The sequence below is a fragment of the Pleuronectes platessa genome, chromosome 3 (assembly GCF_947347685.1).
Source record: "Pleuronectes platessa chromosome 3, fPlePla1.1, whole genome shotgun sequence".
NCBI lineage: Eukaryota > Metazoa > Chordata > Actinopteri > Pleuronectiformes > Pleuronectidae > Pleuronectes > Pleuronectes platessa.
In genome coordinates, this window is record NC_070628.1 from 3,342,836 (window position 1) to 3,364,015 (window position 21,180).

The 21,180-nt window shown below is 41.4% G+C and overlaps 1 protein-coding gene and 1 long non-coding RNA gene across 6 annotated transcripts in view; both read right to left on the bottom strand.

Moving 5' to 3' along the window:
• Positions 1 to 21,180, bottom strand: part of LOC128437409 (B-cell receptor CD22) — a 137,653-nt gene that overhangs the window by 12,558 nt on the left and 103,915 nt on the right. For 2 of the 5 annotated variants that reach the window (XM_053419553.1, XM_053419552.1), the window contains exons 2-3: positions 337 to 693; positions 19 to 246 (exon numbers count right to left, since the gene is read on the bottom strand). In XM_053419553.1, coding sequence (XP_053275528.1) covers positions 19 to 246; positions 337 to 693 — 585 coding nt within the window. Of the gene's footprint in view, positions 1 to 18; positions 247 to 336; positions 1,061 to 1,444; positions 1,848 to 3,089; positions 3,240 to 21,180 lie in introns of those variants that run through there. The other 3 variants (XM_053419554.1, XM_053419555.1, XM_053419556.1) reach the window with 3 other exon arrangements.
• LOC128437428 (uncharacterized) lies at positions 3,709 to 5,807 on the bottom strand. Its single transcript, XR_008338213.1, has 3 exons — positions 5,720 to 5,807; positions 5,536 to 5,593; positions 3,709 to 5,272 (listed from the first exon to the last, which is right to left on the bottom strand). It is a non-coding gene; the product is annotated as an uncharacterized LOC128437428 (long non-coding RNA).

Below are 21,180 nucleotides of genomic sequence, written 5' to 3' on the forward strand. Positions count from 1 at the left end.
TGGAAGAAGTAAACTCACACACTGGAGCAGAGGGGAAATCCTCGTGGCCTCTCACAGCACAGGAAATACTGTCTGCTGAATGAAAGTAGGCTGTATAAGATTTTTCTCCCGATGTCTTTTGTCCGCTCTTGAACCAGATGTAGGACGGACTGGGAGTTGGAGGACAACTGGTTTGACACTCCACACGTGACCATGAACAGTCATCCGTCTTGCAAGCTGATAATTTTGTGGTGAGCACCTGGACACCTGTGTAAGTAAAGAAACACACACATCATTTTAGACAGAGCTGTTCACATAGACAAACCATAGATTCACTGTTTCCAACTGAAATGTTACCTGTGACAGACAAGGAGACTCCAGGTAAACCAGTTAAACTCCCAGTCGGGTGGTTTGTTGTGAACCTGAACTGGTAAACATCAGAGTCGCTGTCTCTCAGGTCTGTGATGGTCAGAGTGCAGGCCTTGTTTCCACAGTCATACTTCACACGACCTGTGTACTCAGAGGCTGATCTCAGATCCACAGGTTCACTATCCTGCACTTTAGTAAACCAGAACTCTTTCTCCACTGCAACATCATGGCCATCTATTCTGGATGGGTGCCAGTAGGAGCAGCGTATTTGCACCTTCGATCCTTTTACAGCACAGATCTGAGTCGGAGTGCACCTCACTCCCCAGTCATCCTCACCCTGCACCACTGTAACCACAGCACAAACTAGAATGACCACCCTGCTGTAGGATGCCTCCACCAACCAGAGCATTTTCAGTCTGTGTTCCTCTTTCCAGAATCATATGAGGTCACTGTGACGTTTGAGCTTTGAAATGTGATTAGTTCAGATTTACACTTAAATTTTGATGAAATTCTCCAAAGACAGACTAGAAATATCATGATCGAGAGGCAAAAAACAGGTTTCATGAGGCCACTGTGACCTTGACCTTCAACCACCAAAACCTCATCAGTTCATCTTTGAGTCCAAGTTATGAACATTTGCACCAAATTTGAAGAAATTCCCTCAAAGGGATCTTGAGATATTGCGTTCACAAGAATCAGACAATGAGACGACCTGAACACAAGATGCCTGAGGTCACTGGGTGTCACCGGCTCTGAAACACATTTCCATGAGCAGCATTTCAACGAATGCATCGAGAGAAGAGGAATTCAGTCATGATAATAATAAATAATTTTTTTTATAATAACATGTTTCAGAATCTGTTGTATTTTTAGCTTTAGACCTCGATCTGCCTGAAATAAAATGTTACCTTTGATACAAATTAATACTGATGATAATTCTTTAATATATTTTCTTTCTGCATCACTTTACAGGTGGTGATCTGAAAATGAATGAATGGTTCATTTATATTTTTACTTTCTTTCTCAAACTCACTTCAGGTGAATCAGAAGTCTGAGTGTAAAATAGAGTGACAACATGAATGTAGAGGTACAGTACCTGTCACAGTGAGAAGAAGGACAACAAATCCACTGGCTGCTGCAGTTACACTCATAGTAGCTGCTGCTCTCGTCTGTGACTTCAAACAAGAAAAACGTCCACAGATAAATAATGTGCACAAGATGAAACTCAGTCACATCACAGACACGTCTACCTACAACACAGAAGAGGCTGAGAATAAAGACAGATTCTGTAAGAGAAAGATCAATTTAAACTGTTAAACACACCCAACTTACTTCCTCTTTCCACTTACATGCATGCTGAGCCCAATGGTGTTAGATTGAACTGTGGTTTATACAAACTGTGAATTTCTTAATTTAACAGCGTGTGAGAAACGACTTCAGTGTCTGTTCCCACCAAACCAGAATCCTCCTCAACTGAAGCTGTGAGCAGCGTTGAACAGGCCTTCCTGATTTGTATACAGACATTTTTTAGTTTGGTCCATGTCCCATCCACTGACATGGAAGAGGCTGGGTTTATGACAAATACTGCAGCCAGCCACCGGGGGGGGGGGGGGGGGGAATACTTGTGTATTTACATTATCCAAAATATTGTTGTTGAAACCCCCCTCCAGAAAATGATTATTGGTCACTCCCATTGATTGATATAAAATCGTTAATTTGCTCTAGAACTAATTACAATTTATAATATCTAGAAGTTAATCTTATTGTTATTTGTAACATTTTTACAGTAACATACATTACGGTTAGCGTTAGCCTAGCCTGAGGCTAACTCTACACGTGGTTGAGTCTGGGAAAATTTTCAATGGTGGGAGAAGAAGAACAACTTTCTTACCTTTAACTTTCGCGGCTTCTAAAGTGAGAAGTGAGAGAATTTGTAATCTGGGTTAACCAACCCATCAAGAAAGAAAACAACCTTTACAAACACTGCACATGTCTATATGTTTTATTTCTTCTGGTTCCGTGATAATGTAAAATCCACATATAAACAACAGATTCACGTTGTGTCTCTTCAGTGTTTGGTGACTGTGCTGTACACTGCAGATGAATCGTCCCCCTCTTCTTCACGTCTTGTTCTGTGAAGGCAGAATAAACCACTCACACCCACAGTTTTTAACCTCAATAAGTGTAGAGATGAAAATGTTCCCGTGTGGAGCTGCTCACCCTGTTGCACTGTCAAATCGAACAGCGCTGTATTCAGCCTCCTCCTCCTCTTCCTCAGTTTCTCTCTGGGGTTGAACTCGACCTATGTTGGAGTAGAGGTCATCTGCCCGGTTCTGGGTGAAGCAGACGCTGGCGTAGTGGACCTCATGGTGCTGCTCTGCTGGTCGTGTGTGTGCCGCAGCTGGAATCTGGTCGTACAGTAAAATACGAGCTGGGATCAGGAATCTGTGTCTTACTCTTTAACTCTGTTGGGTACTGAGAGTTTCTCTTTGTTGTGGGCCTGATCCTACTCTGTTGAATCAAACTGTGATGGCATGAATGTGTGCCTAGTGCTTGACTGCTGGTTTGAGTGACTGTTTCAGTTTGAAAGAGAGGGACGGAGAGAGAGAACAGGGGGGAAATGCAGGAAAACCCCAAATATAAAGAAGCTGGAACCATGAGAAAGACTGGAACAATTATTCAAACACTTTTCATACAAACAGGATACAACACAAAGTGCTTTCCTGTTAATGTAGACGTAGCTGACACAGAAAGAAGGAAGATGACAAAGCAACTCGCTGCTTCTCTCAAACCCATCGTTGCTTCTCACGTCTCTGTGGTGAAGCCTCATCAGCAGCTAGATTCCACTCTTGAGAAATGATGTTTGTCAGCCAGACACGATGAGAGATAGAAATAGATCAGTTAACAGCCTGGCTTCCTTCCTCTTGACATTATTAACATGCACGAACTGACAAACACCAGTAAATCCCCTCTTTAAAATGAAGAAATGTTCTTTTACTTTGGAAATGATGCCTGAACTTATTGAAATATATTTCATGCAAATAACAGAGAGAGTAGTTTTGCAGCCTGACAGTGAATCAAACACTTTTTTTATTTTCTTGAGACTGGACTTAAAAGATCATGTTGAATTATTCTTTCTTTTAACCTCATGTTACAAGTCTACTTACCTTTCTCAAGTTGGATCCACTTTGTGGTCTGGGTGTATTGTGAAAACTAAAAGTCAAAGTGTTCCACATCCACAATGTCCCATGGCTGCTTATTCATCAGTTAATCAAATCAGTCAGACAAATATGAAATCAGTTTTATTTTAGAAAGTGCTTTAAAAAGTATTATAGACTGTTACCGTTCTTACAGTTGTGCTTTAACTTACAAAATAAGGATTTCCATTACAACAGTGAGTCTATGGGTTAAAAGGACAAACTCTGATTATTGGCTTAACTGTATCAAGGTGGTCCCGCCAGGCCCCACCTGGCCCCCCTTAGCAGCTCCACTGCACTGAGGCCATTACTCCGCAGGTCAACAAGTGACTTTGATCCTCTGATGTTTTCTAATCATCACATTTAGAACTGAACTTTATAAAAACCTTCTGAATTTATATTTATGTTCCTGGAGGAACGGGGCGTCGCTTCTTCTGCAGCAAAGAAGTTAAAACACTGTGTTACATCGGAATCTGTGTGTGTGTGTGTCTGTGTGTGTGTGTGTGTGTGTGTGTGTGTGTGCGTGTGATGGTCTCTGTCCCTCTTCACACAAACTGATAACCACATGTATTTAGTTATTGATCGATGATGTCGGATCATGATCTCATGAACTCTAAAGCGAATCAAACCAACACAAAGTAAACATCAGTCCTGGAGGTGTCCTGATAACTTGTGATCAGTGCTGGTGTTTAATGTTAAAGTGTAAAGTGAGCGCAGGTCAGAGGAGGAGTGAGGAGGAAGCAGACTCCGACAGAGACTCTGACACAGACCGGATCTTTAACAAGTGTCTGTCCTGGAGCAGCGCTGTTAGAATTATTCAGAGTCCGAGTCGCGATGCTTCTAAGAACAGAGAAATGTTCACAGCTCCAGTGCTCAGCTCTGTGCAGGAGACGTGGAGGGAGGGAGGGTTCAGAGACGAGTCTAATCTCCCCCCCTGATAATTTGATTTTTGTTATTTTTCAATATATTTGTTTGAGAGGGAAGCTGTGAGCAAACAGGAATATAATATTCATGTATTTTAAAAAGGCCACTTTCTCTCGAGGAAGGAAAAGGGCAGTTGCTCCAGCCCCCTTTGGTTTCTATGTGAGCACATGCCAGCCTCCATCAATTCAATCTGCCTCAATTCAATCAAGCTGCATCAGAATTCAATCACTCATAGAAAACAGTCCTCTAAATAATCCTGACTGTTTTCATCAGTCTCACAATTATAAAGAAAGTGACACAAACAGGCTCCTGGCTCCGCCCCTTTATCAGGATTCCTGCCCAAATTGTGTGAAAAATCGTTTTTTAGTTTTCTGTGTTTATTCTGCATAAAAACTAACAAACAAGTTGATAAGGAGTGAAAACAAAAGACCAAAATACATAATACATACATACATACATAATAACTCATTATACATGTAAAAAACACATTAAAATCATAAGACACAAGATGAGTCACGTGGTGTTACCACAGCCTCAAGGGCTCATCACCAAGACCTCCAACATAGTTCAGAGGGCGCTTGCACTCAGATATTTTGTTGCTTGGACAGACTTCCTGTATTTAATAACTACACAAGATGGTTTCTGTGAAACTCTCTTGTACGGATGTTCTCTGAAGTCGTCCATCTTGGTTGTGTTTGTCCCAGTGGCTCTGACCTGATGCTTCACACCAGGTCTTCATGCTCCTCTGTGTCTTCTGTCTGTGCTGCAGCAGCAACGTTCTCATACTCAGGACAGTTGTGTGACTGATGGAGGAGAGATGAGAAAATATTAATCCTCACTGGACTTTATTCATGAAACCTGCAAATAATCACAGTTCATTCAAAACAGTTTGAACTTAGTTGCGCCCCCTGTCCATTCGTTTGTTTGTTCAATGGAAAGAACCTTTTACATTTTGGGGCAGATTCAGACAAAGTAGCTGATCAAAGAAATGTTATATCTCTTTCTCTAACATGGTGAGATGAAATCATTGATATGGAGTCATTCTTTTGGCCTCACTGTCTCTCACCTCTATCATCTCCACAGCTTCATTCACTTCTGATTTCAAGCTCAGAGTTTTCTTCATCCTGGATCGAAAACAACAACAAACACAACATTTGACAAAATTAACTTCATAACACTGAAACTAGTGTTTGAAGACATTTGAAGAAGACAGTAAAAGAGCAGAGGGTGAACTGATGGATTTGATTTACCTCGTCCACAGAGTCCAGACCAGCACTGGAACCAGCACGACCACCAGAGTGTACCTGATGATATTCATGATTATCACTGACTTCCCTGGACAACAGACAGGAGACATTAGCTGTGTGGTTAGACTGATGACTCAGTTTGCCAGGTGATGCTGTTGGACAGTCAGTTTTGTTCATGTGCAATATGATGGGCTTGATATACAGCTGTGACACATCTGAAAATCCTGAGTATTGATGGTTTAAGGTTCTGGTGCAATGAAAAGGAGGGGGGGGGGGTGTAGGCTGTAAAAGTCAGAGAGCTAAAATCACCTGCTCCAACAGTCAGATGTAAGGTGGTGTTACTACGTCCGTGTGTGTTCTGGGCCTCACACTGATACTTTCCACCATGTTCAGCTGTGATATTAGTGATGGTGAAGATTTGTCCTGATGCTGTTGGTGAGTCCTCGTCCTCCTTGTACCAGGTGTAGTTAGCTGCTGGGTTAGCATCACTGCTGCAGGTCAGAGTCACTGAGCTGCCCTCCATGATCTCACCAGAGGGACTCACTGACACAGAGGGAGGCTTTGGAGCATCTGAAGGATAGTCTATATTAACACACAGGATGAGAATACAATCAAAACACTGTCTGTATTACTTGTTAAAAGTTTAAATTTGAATTATTTCCACATTATTGTAGCTTCATGAGGAGGAGTAAACTCACACACTGTAGGAGAAGGGAAACGCTCCTGTCCTTCTATAGCACAGTGATAGCTGTCTTCAGCATTAAAGTGTCGGAGGTGAAAGTATTTTTTTCGTCCAACAGGTTTATTGTTATTGTACCAAACGTAGGAAAGATGATCAGGGAGCTGACACCTGCTGTGACAGGTCAGCTCTGTCCAGGTAGAAGATGGATTGGCTGTTGATCTCCTCACATGTACCTGGAGCTGAGGGTCTGTGAACAAACATGTGATTTTATTTCAACATACACACTAACATTTCAAACTGACTCTAATGAAAATGTTACCTGTGACCGACAGAGTGACTCCAGCTGAACCAGTTAAACTCCCAGTAGGTTGGTTTGTTGTGAACCTGAACTTGTACACAGCTGAGTCGCTCTCTCTCAGGTTAGAGATTCTCAGAGTGCACTTGTTGTTTCCACAGAGATTCTCCACACGACCTGAATACTCCGGATCAGTACTTAGAGCAACGTGAATCCCATTACTCTCTTGAATTAACCAGAAAGTTTCCTGAACTGTAGTATCAAGGTTCTTCCACCTGGATGGGTATGTGTAGGTACAGTTAATGTCCACTGTTGATCCTCTGAAGGCACAGATCTCAGTAGAAGTGTAACTCACACCCCAGCCATTCTGACTCCTTACCACTGTAACACAGAGCACATCAGAGAATCAGAAGATGAACTTATACATTCATAAAACTAACTTCATATATTTTCTCTGGTGAATCACCAGTCAGCAGGTTTTCATTTTAAGATGATGACGATGCCAAGATGAGGAAACTTTCAGTTCACATAAAACACAGAGAAGTTCCCTTTAGACTTCAGAGTGAGGGAGAAACACACTGTTGGAGGTGAGGAACATGAGGGACTTTGTATAAGTTGCTCTTATAATGGAGCAAACTGGTTAATATGGAGGAAATGATCTGTATCTTTTATGCAGAGTCGACCAAAGATGGACGACACGTCTCCACTTCCTCCCACTCTCCAGAAATGAAGCCAAAATATCCTGGATACCAACGCTGCCATCTTTCACATTTGGAACCACAGTCTGCACAGTAGTGATCCGGAGATGGAGTCACAGTATCAAGGTCCCGCCCATACATGAGCTCGACCAATCCTGAGTCAGCCTCAGCTGTCAATCATTAATTTTAATCTAATTTTCATTTCATAAAAAAAAAATTTAAACCAAACTTATGAGAAATATGAACAATAGAGTGTGATAAGAACGACCTAAAATGACACAAACCATCTCTAAGAAAAATGTATTCAACTTTTAGATTGGGCCATGTCCTTCCCACTAACATTGAGGAGTCAGGATGTATGTTCTATTCTTCAGCCAGCCACCAGGGGGCGATCTCATGATTTGGCTTCCCTTCCTGGGAGCAGTAATGTCTTCAATCTTTATTTACACAAGCAGAAGAACAGTACTAGCACTACCCTAGTTTGTCAGTACTGAAAGTAGTATCCCAATAGTTCAATGTGCTCATGCAGAAAACAGTACTAAACCCTTGTGTTGTGTGTGTGTGTGTGTGTGTGTGTGTGTGTGTGTGTGTGTGTGTGTGTGTCTCTGCGGTTCCATGAATCACACACCAGGCCCCCGGGCTCGCTCTCCGGGCCCAGCAGGAGCTGTATCCTGTGGGGGATTTTAGGATCTCCCCCTCTCACCATCCACAGCAGCAGGTTCTCAGTGCTTATAGCTTGGGCACACACGCCTTGTCTTTACAGTCATTTCACCCATTTCATGAAATTTGACTGAGTGTCACCAAAAAAACAGGTTTCTGAAATCGGGGGGTGAAACCTGGACATCGCAACGATCAGCAACACTGTTTTCTCGATCCTCTCGATCACTGTTTTTTTGGTACTAAAACATTATTGACCCCCAGCAGGAGCTCCTGTATCCCTGTGTGGGTTGTAAGGTTTAATCCCTGCTGGAACACCCAAGCAGGGGGTTACACTTCGCTTCTCTGCGGGGTCAGTTAGACCCACAGCTGATTCCAATTGTATTCTCGGGGGTAAATTAGACCCATCCTTGGTGGATGATGAATCTGCAGGACAATCGGAAGAACATACCCGCGTCTCCCGACCAGGCTGCTCGCGGTCAAGGGAAGAAAGGTGTCTCATCCAAGTTCGCATTCACACCCACCACCACTCTCGTGTCCTACATCCCAAAGAAAAAACAGAACCTGGTGCTCCTGAGCACACGGCATGCGGATGCCGACGTCAGCGACCGCGAGGACGGGAAACCGGTCATCAACCTGTACTACAACCGCAAAAAAGGAGGTGTGGACAAGCTAGACAAGGTTACACAACATACTCGATGTCTCTTCCTACTACTCAACCCCGAATGGATGCTGGCAAGCGGAACAAGCGGTGGGTGTTCCTTGAGCAGCTTGGAAAGGATCTGTTGACTCCGTTCATCACACGAAGGGAGCGCATCCCCCGCGTGGAAGTGTCCACCACGGTTGTGAAGTCTGTGAAAGCCGCCGGACCAGATCATCCGGCCCTAGTCGCCGCCGCAGCAGCCCCGCTCGGGGCGAGTAGGGGTGTCAGATATGCCCCAGGAAAAAGGACTGTCAATCTCACAATGTGTTCCGCGGGTGTAAGAAATACATCTGCAAGGGCTGCTCACTTGTCTATTGCCCTACATGTGTGTGTTAATATGTGGTGGGCTATTTGAGGGGCCCAACAGCCGGGGGAAGCACGGACAAAAGCTTGGGGAGGCAGGAACAACACAAGGGTTAAAGACACATGAAGTTATGGTACAATACATTATCTAAAATACTCCAGCAGATTGTTCTGTGTTAATGAATACTGTAGATTAAACTCACCCATTGACGGAGAGCAGAAATCCTTTTGACCTTTAACAGCACAGGAAACTCTGTCTGTAGATTTAAATGAACCTGAATAAGATGCTCCTTCCTTCATCTTCTGTTGATTCTTGTACCAGACGTAGTTCAGATGTTCAGGAAGACGACAACTGCTCTGACACCTGAGCTCTGCATGGTTAAAATAGGAAGACTGCACTGATGTGCTCACCTGCACATGCAAATCTGTGTGTGAGAATAAGGAATTCATTTTAGTCCAAACTGACAACACACACATGCATATAAAAGTGCACAGACACACTCAAGTGAACCAAACAAGATGTAGGAAGTAAATGAATGAATGTTCAAATGTAAATGTTACCAGTGACAGACAGAGTGACTCCAGCTGAACCAGTTAAACTCCCAGTAGGTTGGTTTGTTGTGAACCTGAACTTGTACACAGCTGAGTCGCTCTCTCTCAGGTTAGAGATTCTCAGAGTGCACTTGTTGTTTCCACAGAGATTCTCCACACGACCTGAATACTCCGGATCAGTCCTTAGATCAACATGAATCCCATTACTCTCTTTAATGAACCAGTAAGTTTCCTGAACTGTAGTATCATGGTTATTAAATGTGGATGGGTATTTGTAGGTACAGGTAATGTCCACTGTTGATCCTCTGACGGCACAGATCTCAGTAGAAGTGTAACTCACATCCCAGCCATTCTCACACTGTACCACTGTAACACAGAGAATCAGATTCATAACGACACCAGAGAACACTTAGTTTACTTTTTACTTTCTGTAGAAAAGAAACACATTTTCATGAGCAGCATTCCATAACATTTCAACTAATGACTCCACACACTGATGACAAGTCATCGAGAGGAGAGGAACTCAGTCATGATGATACTAATAATACTAATAATACTAATAATGATAATTATAGTTATAATAATAATATGTTTCAGACTCTGTAATATTTTGAGCTCTAGACAATAGAAACTTCTTAACAAAGATACAAAATAATACTGATGATAATTCATTCATATATATTTTCTTTCTGCATCACTTTACAGGTGGTGATCTGAAAATGAATGAATGGTTCATTTATATTTTTACTTTCTTTCTCAAACTCACTTCAGGTGAATCAGAAGTCTGAGTGTAAAATAGAGTGACAACATGAATGTAGAGGTACAGTACCTGTCACAGTGAGAAGAAGGACAACAAATCCACTGGCTGCTGCAGTTACACTCATAGTAGCTGCTGCTCTCGTCTGTGACTTCAAACAAGAAAAACGTCCACAGATAAATAATGTGCACAAGATGAAACTCAGTCACATCACAGACACGTCTACCTACAACACAGAGTCTGAGAAAGTCAAACTGCTAAAGACACCCACCTTCCTTCCTCTTTCCACTGACCTGCATGCTTAGACCGATGGTCGTAGATCAAACTGTGGTTTGTACGAGTGTGAGAAACAACTTCAGTGTCTGTTCATATCAAACCTGTCTCATCCACATCACAACATCTCAAGGACACAAGAAAGACAAATTTAAGGAAACTTGAGAAAAACTGGGCTGTTTTTAATCTCATCTGTTCAGTGTCTTATTAAGATGCAATAAAGATTGACATGAAAAAGTCATTAATACTGTAAGTGAGATTAAAATATAGTAGCAGTTTCAAAACAAAAGCAAATTATAACAAATGAGCTTCACAATATAATGTAAAAATCAAAATAAATGAACAAAATAGAAAACACACTTTTAATGATCCCTCAATAAAATCTGCTTTATTGCAAAACTGTACATCACAAAGTTAGAAAAGAGGAAGTTGTGAGTGAACAACAAATGAAATATACAAGACTATAAATACGAATAGTGTCCATATGAAAATAGAAAAAGTATAATTAACATCAGTCTCCTAAAGGTGCAGCAAACAAACGTATTTTGTGACTAAAATTACCAAATCTAATATAATAATGATGAATCAATAATCTTAATGAAGAATAAGTAATAATAAATTAACTTTTTTGTGTAACTTATAAACCTGGATCACAGCAGTACAACATTATTCTGTTCGTAACAACATTCGAGCTTCACACCCTGAGAGAGACGTCAGAGGAAAATGGCCGCCGTGTGAACATGGTGGATTAAAACACACCTAACTCCTTCTTCTTCACGTGTTTAACACGTGATGTGAGAAATACCACAAAACACTAAAGTGAAATCAATGGGCCTGATGCAAACTTTGAACAGACACCAGAAGCAACACAGCTCATCTGGTGTCAGCAGTTCACTTTGTGTTAACGTCACATTCAAGGCGTTCATCACGTCAGTAGCAGCTCACATCCACATGAGACGTGCTCCCTCCAGTCCTCAGAGGAAATGAGTTCAACTCCTGATCGGCTGATGATGGAAACGATGGAAACAATAGTGTAGAAACAGAAAGAAGAGAAAGGGACAGAATCCTCTCTGTGGTTTTATCAGTAAAACTCTTTACTACCATCTAGTGGCAGCAGTGTCACACTACAACTAACTGACAATGCTTGTTTTGATAATTTTATGAATAGAAAAGTTATTTACAAGTTTACAGTTTGTCGACCGTCTGACACACACCGCAGATATTTTCATGTTTGAAGCTGCAAGTTATAAAATGTTTGATATTTTTCATTCAGGCTAAATGTGGCGTTTTTAACAACTTCTACAAGTTGCTGATATATTTCAGATAAAAGTCGAGTCACTGAAGTCGTTTGGATTCATCCTCGGGGCAATTTATCCATTAGCTGTCAAGACAAGTCACTTAAAACTGAACATTCACTTCAACATTGATGCTGGAGTCTGTCACCACAGAAGGATTCATCCTGTGGGGACCATGAACAGTTGAATGGACTTATATTCAAATCCATCCAGCAGCTGTTGAGATATTTCCATCGGGACTCAGGTGATTTCCAGACGTTGGTCTAAACAGCTGGTTTTTGGACTGTGCTGTACAATGCAGCTGGATCCTCTCCAGTGTCCTGACCTCTGGTTCTGAAAGGAGATAAAACTAATGAATGATCAGGAGGTCATGGAGACGTAGCATTAAAGGAAACATATTGAGTTTCAAAGTTCTGCAAAGTTAAAAAGTCCAAAGTCTGAGCTCCTCTCCTGGTAAAACGAGCTCCTCTGCTCCACAGAAAACATGAAGCTCCTGAAACACTTCACCAGTAGCCCCGCCCATACCTCTGCATCATCGGCAGAAGCCAGGGCTGTAGCAAATGTAGCATAAGCAGTATTTAAACGTAAACAGATGTGTTACGAAGTGGTTAATCAATGTTAGCGGAGGAGGTCATTCTTAGCGTTCTCTTGGAAAACATCTTGGAGGAAGATGATGTGAGTTAAAATACGTGTTGAATGCTTCAATACAGGCTGAATGTCACAGTCTCTGCTTCCGTCGTCTGGAACAGCAGCTTCTAACACCAGCATCTGGAGAGAACTTTAGAATCCATTGTGTCACTGCCTTTTTAAAACAGTCGCTGCTGATTGGGGAAAACCTCTGACACACCCACCAGACGAGAGCCCGCTGCACACGGGTTCAAACAAACATGTCCTTCACCACAGAAACGCTAGTTAAACTATAAGAAATGATTTGAGATTGAATGTGTCCCTCGTAAAGTGAGAGTGGAGGATTTCCTACAAGCACAGGAAGTGGTTAACCAATCACAACAGAGTGGGTCGGGTGACCAATCAGACCAGTCTTAAAGAGACAGGAGCTGAAACCAAGTGTTTGAGACAGAGGCTGAAAAGAGGAGCTGCAGCAATAGACAGTCTGAGGAAAGTGATGTTTGCTGAACATTAAACATTTTAAAGTCACAACATTAATTAAAATTATTAAACTGAACATGAGCAGAATATGTCTCCTTTAACAAATACATATGATTACACAAACAAGAAAATGAAAGTGTAAAAACAAATGACTTTTAAGGATACATCTCTGTTTATGAGGTTTTGTGGTGTTAGTGAGGATAATGGTCCTGAATGAAGAGCTGCTCACCTCGGGGCAGATCTGTTAAACTTGACAGAAGAGTACGCAACCTCCTCCACCTCCTTGTGTTCACTGGGTTCAGCTGATCTGACGCTGGAGTAGACGGGATCCGTCTCCCTCTTCCTGAAGTGGACACTGGCATAGTTGAGGTCACAGTTTTCCTCAGACTGATTGTGTAGACGCTGCGAACACAAACTTGCTTTTTAATCATGAACATGTGGCTGAATGGACAACGTTAGAGTCCAACTATAGCAGCTATTGATTTATTTAAACCGCCTCCTTCTACACCAGACGTGTTTCAAGGACAGGAAACATGAGGTTCTACTAAAAACCAAAAGGAGGGAAGGTCTTCAGTTTGAATTCCAAACACTAACACTACAAACTTCTCACTTAGTGTGTCTGTGAGCCACTTGTGTGTGCGCTGTCACATCGGTTGTGTCCAGATAAGACTACATCTGGGAGCTGGATGTTCACGTACTGCAGCCAAGTTTGGTCAAAACAAGTTGTGTAACATTATTTAAGTAGAGGTCGAGCTACACACAATATAATCAATAGACCCCAAAACTATCTGTCTGCAAATTGTTGATATAAACACAACACAACTCTCTGCGCCCTACTCAACGACACTCAATGCCACACAGCGCTATCTCTCCAAACTCGTAACACAATTACCTCAAATTCACGTCACAGGGCAACATACTCACTAAATACAGATATGAAAGAACACAACTGCTCTGTCGATGAACCTTTAATTATAGAGATGCATCCACACGCAGCCAACACTGACTTTATTTGTCCCAACGACACAGACTACGAACAGCAGACTCACTCACACTTAGTCTCAGACAGAACAACGCACAATCAACGTGTTACACAGCCACACCCAATGGTGATCTGCTCCACATTAAAGTGCTCCACACGAAAGATATCTGAACCAATCAATACAATCTTTCACAAACTTCCACAAGATTTAAAGCAACACAAGTTACAAATCAACAAACTTAGAGCAGCATCAAGTGTCACAGCACAGAAAATTATAACTAGTTTTTAATCTTCACATGACAGAGAAAAGGTTTTGATGTGAGAAATAGTGGCGTTTGAAAGGATTGAAGCTGAACTGTGTGTCTCACCTGCTCACTGTGGTCAAGTCTGTCACCAGGATCAGCAGATTGATGAGAGTTTCTCTTTTTTCTGATCAATTGAACCAAATAACAAACAATATACATAATAAATGAGTTGATTTAATTTAACAGGACAGATTTTCAGGAATTCATCGTACAAATCTTTAGTGGAACAGATTTTCTCACCTGATCAGTAGGAACACGGAGAGGAGAGTCACAGTGAGGAAAACTGCAGCAGCTGATCCAATGAGTGCTGATCTCCATGATCCAGTTGAATCTATGATGAAATAAACTTTCATAAAACTTGCTTCATGATTCTCAGCTGACGACCTCAATAATCAGTTTTCCAGGTGATGCTGTTGGTCAGTCAGTATTGTTCATGGGCAATATGATGGACTTGATATACAGCTGTGACACATCTGGAAATCCTCATTATTGATGGTTTAAGGTTCTCATGCAATGAAAATGGTGGGGATGGGGGGGGGGGGGTGTAGGCTGTAAAAGTCAGAGTGTTAAAATCACCTGCTCCAACATTCAGATGTAAGGTGGTGTTACTACGTCCGTGTGTGTTCTGGGCCTCACACTGATACTTTCCACCACGTTCAGCTGTGATATTAGTGATGGTGAAGATTTGTCCTGATGCTGTTGGTGAGTCCTCGTCCTCCTTGTACCAGGTGTAGTTAGCTGCTGGGTTAGCATCACTGCTGCAGGTCAGAGTCACTGAGCTGCCCTCCAGGATCTCACCAGAGGGACTCACTGACACAGAGGGAGGCTTTGGAGCATCTGAAGGATAGTTTATATTAACACACAGGATGAGAATACAATCAAAACACTCTCTGTATTATTTGTTAAACGTTTAAATTTGAATTTTAAATCCACATTATTGTAGCTTCATGAGGAGGAGTAAACTCACACACTGTAGGAGAAGGGAAACTCTCCTGTCCTTCTATAGCACAGTGATAGCTGTCTTCAGGATTAAAGTGTCGGAGGTGAAAGTATTTTTTTCGTCCAACAGGTTTATTGTTATTGTACCAAACGTAGGAAAGATGATCAGGGAGCTGACACCTGCTGTGACAGGTCAGCTCTGTCCAGGTAGAAGATGGATTGGCTGTTGATCTCCTCACATGTACCTGGAGCTGAGGGTCTGTGAACAAACATGTGATTTCATTTCAACATACACACTAACATTTCAAACTGACTCTAATGTAAATGTTACCTGTGACAGACAGAGTGACTCCAGTATAACCAGTTAAACTCCCAGTAGGTTGGTTTGTTGTGAACATGAACTTGTACACAGCTGAGTCGCTCTCTCTCAGGTTAGAGATTCTCAGAGTGCACTTGTTGTTTCCACAGAGATTCTCCACACGACCTGAATACTCCGGATCAGTCCTTAGATCAACGTGAATCCCATTACTCTCTTTAATGAACCAGAAAGTTTCCTGAACTGTAGTATCAAGTTGATTCAACCTGGATGGGTATGTGTAGGTACAGTTAATGTTCACTGTTGATCCTCTGAAGGCACAGATCTCAGTAGAAGTGTAACTCACACCCCAGCCATTCTGATTCCTCACCACTGTAACACAGAGCACATCAGAAAATCAGAAGATAAACTTATAAATTTATAAAACTAACTCCATGTATTTTTTTCTGGTGAATCACCAGTCGGCAGGTTTTCATTTTAAGATGATGACGATGCCAAGATGAGGAAACTTTCAGTTCACATAAAACACAATGAAGTTCCCTTTAGACTTCAGTGTGAGGGAGAAACACACTGTTGGAGGTGAGGAACATGAGGGACCTTGTATAAGTTGCTCTTATAATGGAGCAAACTGGTCAATATGGAGGAAATGATCTGTGTCTTTTATGCAGAGTCGACCAAAGATGGACGACACGTCTCCACTTCCTCCCACTCTCCAGAAATGAAGCCAAATATCCTGGATACCAACGCTGCCATCTTTCACATTTGGAACCACAGTCTGCACAGTAGTGATCCGGAGATGGAGCCACAGTATCAAGGTCCCGCCCATATATGAGCTCGACCAATCCTGTGTCAGCCTCAGCTGTCAATCATGAAGTTTAATCTAATTTTAATATCATCAAATTACTAATTAAAACCAAACTTATGAGAAACATGAACAATAGAGTGAGATAAGAACGACCTTAAATGACAGAAACCATCTTTGAGAAAAATTTATTTTACTTTTTAGATTGGTCCATGTCCTTCCCACTAACACGGAGGAGACAGGATTATGTTCTATACTGCAGCCAGCCACCAGGGGGCGATCACAATGCTTTGGCTTCACTTCTGGGGAACAGTCATGTCTTCCATCTATATTTACACAAGCAGAATACTAGTACTAGTACTACACAAATTTGTCAGTACTGACAGTAGTATCCCAAGAGTTCAATGTGCGCATGCAGAAGAACGTATTTAAAGACACATCAAGTTATGGTACAATGCATTATCTCAAATACTCCAGCAGATAGTGCTGATAGTGAAATACTGTAGATTAAACTCACACATTGAGGGAGAGCGGAAATCCTCGAGTCCTTTAACAGCACAGGAAACTCTGTCTGTATACTGAAAATGACCTGAATAAGATTCTCCTTCAATCTTCTCCTTCTGTTGATTCTTGTACCAGACGTAGTTCAGATGATCAGGACGACGACAACTGCTCTGACACCTGAGCTCTGCCCGGTAATAAGAGTAATACTTCACTGATCTGCTCACCTGCACATGCAAATCTGTGTGTGAGAATAAGAAATACATTTTAGTCCAAACTGAGAACACACACATGCATATAAAAGTGCACACACACACTCAAGTGAACCAAACAAGATGTAGGAAATAAATGAATGAATGTTCAGATGTAAATGTTACCTGTGACAGTCAGAGTGACTCCAGCTGAACCAGTTAAACTCCCAGTAGGTTGGTTTGTTGTGAACATGAACTTGTACACAGCTGAGTCGTTCACTCTCAGGTTAGAGATTCTCAGAGTGCACTTGTTGTTTCCACAGAGATTCTCCACACGACCTGAATACTCCGGATCAGTCCTTAGATCAACGTGAATCCCATTACTCTCTTTAATGAACCAGAACGTTTCCTGAACTGTAGTATCATGGTTATTAACAGTGGATGGGTATGTGTAGGTACAGGTAATGTCCACTGTGGATCCTCTGACGGCACAGATCTCAGTAGAAGTGTAACTCACATCCCAGCCATTCTCACACTGTACCACTGTAACACAGAGAATCAGATTCATAACGACACCAGAGAACACTTAGTTTTCTTTTTACTTTCTGTAGAAAAGAAACACATTTCCATGAGCAGCATTCTATAGCATTTCAACTAATGACTCCACACACTGATGACAAGTCCTCATCGAGAGGAGAGGAACTCAGTCATGATGATACTAATAATACTAATAATACTAATAATGATAATTATAGTTATAATAATAATAATATGTTTCAGACTCTGTAATATTTTGAGCTCTAGACTATAGAAACTTCTAAACAAAGATACAAAATAATACTGATGATAATTCCTTCATATATTTTCTTTCTGCATCACTTTACAGGTGGTGATCTGAAAATGAATGAATGGTTCATTTATATTTTTACTTTCTTTCTCAAACTCACTTCAGGTGAATCAGAAGTCTGAGTGTAAAATAGAGTGACAACATGAATGTAGAGGTACAGTACCTGTCACAGTGAGAAGAAGGACAACAAATCCACTGGCTGCTGCAGTTACACTCATAGTAGCTGCTGCTCTCGTCTGTGACTTCAAACAAGAAAAACGTCCACAGATAAATAATGTGCACAAGATGAAACTCAGTCACATCACAGACACGTCTACCTACAACACAGAGTCTGAGAAAGTCAAACTGCTAAAGACACCCACCTTCCTTCCTCTTTCCACTGACCTGCATGCTTAGACCGATGGTCGTAGATCAAACTGTGGTTTGTACGAGTGTGAGAAACAACTTCAGTGTCTGTTCATATCAAACCTGTCTCATCCACATCACAACATCTCAAGGACACAAGAAAGACAAATTTAAGGAAACTTGAGAAAAACTGGGCTGTTTTTAATCTCATCTGTTCAGTGTCTTATTAAGATGCAATAAAGATTGACATGAAAAAGTCATTAATACTGTAAGTGAGATTAAAATATAGTAGCAGTTTCAAAACAAAAGCAAATTATAACAAATGAGCTTCACAATATAATGTAAAAACCAAAATAAATGAACAAAATAGAAAACACACTTTTAATGATCCCTCAATAAAATCTGCTTTATTGCAAAACTGTACATCACAAAGTTAGAAAAGAGGAAGTTGTGAGTGAACAACAAATGAAATATACAAGACTATAAATACGAATAGTGTCCATATGAAAATAGAAAAAGTATAATTAACATCAGTCTCCTAAAGGTGCAGCAAACAAACGTATTTTGTGACTAAAATTACCAAATCTAATATAATAATGATGAATCAATAATCTTAATGAAGAATAAGTAATAATAAATTAACTTTTTTGTGTAACTTATAAACCTGGATCACAGCAGTACAACATTATTCTGTTCGTAACAACATTCGAGCTTCACACCCTGAGAGAGACGTCAGAGGAAAATGGCCGCCGTGTGAACATGGTGGATTAAAACACACCTAACTCCTTCTTCTTCACGTGTTTAACACGTGATGTGAGAAATACCACAAAACACTAAAGTGAAATCAATGGGCCTGATGCAAACTTTGAACAGACACCAGAAGCAACACAGCTCATCTGGTGTCAGCAGTTCACTTTGTGTTAACGTCACATTCAAGGCGTTCATCACGTCAGTAGCAGCTCACATCCACATGAGACGTGCTCCCTCCAGTCCTCAGAGGAAATGAGTTCAACTCCTGATCGGCTGATGATGGAAACGATGGAAACAATAGTGTAGAAACAGAAAGAAGAGAAAGGGACAGAATCCTCTCTGTGGTTTTATCAGTAAAACTCTTTACTACCATCTAGTGGCAGCAGTGTCACACTACAACTAACTAATAATGCTTGTTTTGATAATTTTATGAATAGAAAAGTTATTTACAAGTTTACAGTTTGTCGACCGTCTGACACACACCGCAGATATTTTCATGTTTGAAGCTGCAAGTTATAAAATGTTTGATATTTTTCATTCAGGCTAAATGTGGCGTTTTTAACAACTTCTACAAGTTGCTGATATATTTCAGATAAAAGTCGAGTCACTGAAGTCGTTTGGATTCATCCTCGGGGCAATTTATCCATTAGCTGTCAAGACAAGTAACTTGAAACTGAACATTCACTTCAACAATGATGCTGGAGTCTGTCACCAAAGAAGGATTCATCCTGTGGGGACCATGATCAGTTGAATGAACTTCTATGAAAATCCATCCAGCAGCTGTTGAGATATTTCCATCGGGACTAAGGTGATTTCCAGACGTTGGTCTAAACAGCAGGAGGTGTTTTGACTGTGCTGTACAATGCAGCTGGATCCTCTCCAGTGTCCTGACCTCTGGTTCTGAAAGGACATGAAACTAATGAATGATCAGGAGGTCATGGAGACGTAGCATTAAAGGAGACATATTGAGTTTCAAAGTTCTGCAAAGTTAAGAAGCCCAAAGTCTGAGCTCCTCTCCTGGTAAAACGAGCTCCTCTGCTCCACAGAAAACATGAAGCTCCTGAAACACCTCACCAGTAGCCCCGCCCATACCTCTGCATCATCGGCAGAAGCCAGGGCTGTAGCAAACGTAGCATGAGCAGTATTTAAACGTAAACAGATGTGTTATGAAGTGGTTCATCAATGTTAGTGGAGGAGGTCATTGTTAGCGTTCTCATGGAAAACATCTCGGAGGAAGATGATGTGAGTTAAAATACGTGTTGAATGCTTCAATACAGGCTGAATGTCACAGTCTCTGCTTCCGTCGTCTGGAACAGCAGCTTCTAACACCAGCATCTGGAGAGAACTTGAGAATCCATTGTGTCACTGCCTTTTTAAAACAGTCGCTGCTGATTGGGGAAAACCTCTGACACACCCACCAGACGAGAGCCAGCTGCACACGGGTTCAAACAAACATGTCCTTCACCACGGAAACGCTAGTTAAACTATAAGAAATGATTTGAGATTGAATGTGTCCCTCGTAAAGTGAGAGTGGATGATTTCCTACACGCATAGGAAGTGGTTAACCAATCACAACAGAGTGGGTCGGGTGACCAATCAGACCAGTCTTAAAGAGACAGGAGCTAAAACCAAGTGTTTGAGACAGAGGCTGAAAAGAGGAGATGCAGCAATAGACAGTCTGAGGAAAGTGATGTTTTCTGAACATTAAACATTTTAAAGTCACAACACTAAATAAAATGATCAAACTGAATATGAGCATAATATGTCTCCTTTAACAAATATACATTTTTAAACAATACAAGAAAATTAAAGTATATAAACAAATTACTTCTATAGGATACATCTCTGTTTATGAGGTTTTGTGGTGTTAGTGAGGATAATGGTCCTGAATGAAGAGCTGCTCACCTCCGGGCAGATCTGTTAAAGTTGACAGAAGCGTACGCAACCTCCTCCGCCTCCTTGTGTTCACTGGGATCCGTCTCCCTCTTCCTGAAGTGGACACTGGCATAGTGAAGGTCACAGTTTTCCTCAGACTTATTGTGTAGACGCTGCAAACACAAATTTGCTTTTTTATCTTGTCCATGTGGCAGAATGGACAACGTTAGTGTCCAACTATAGCAGCTATTGATTTATTTAAAACGCCTCCTTCTACACCGGACGTGTT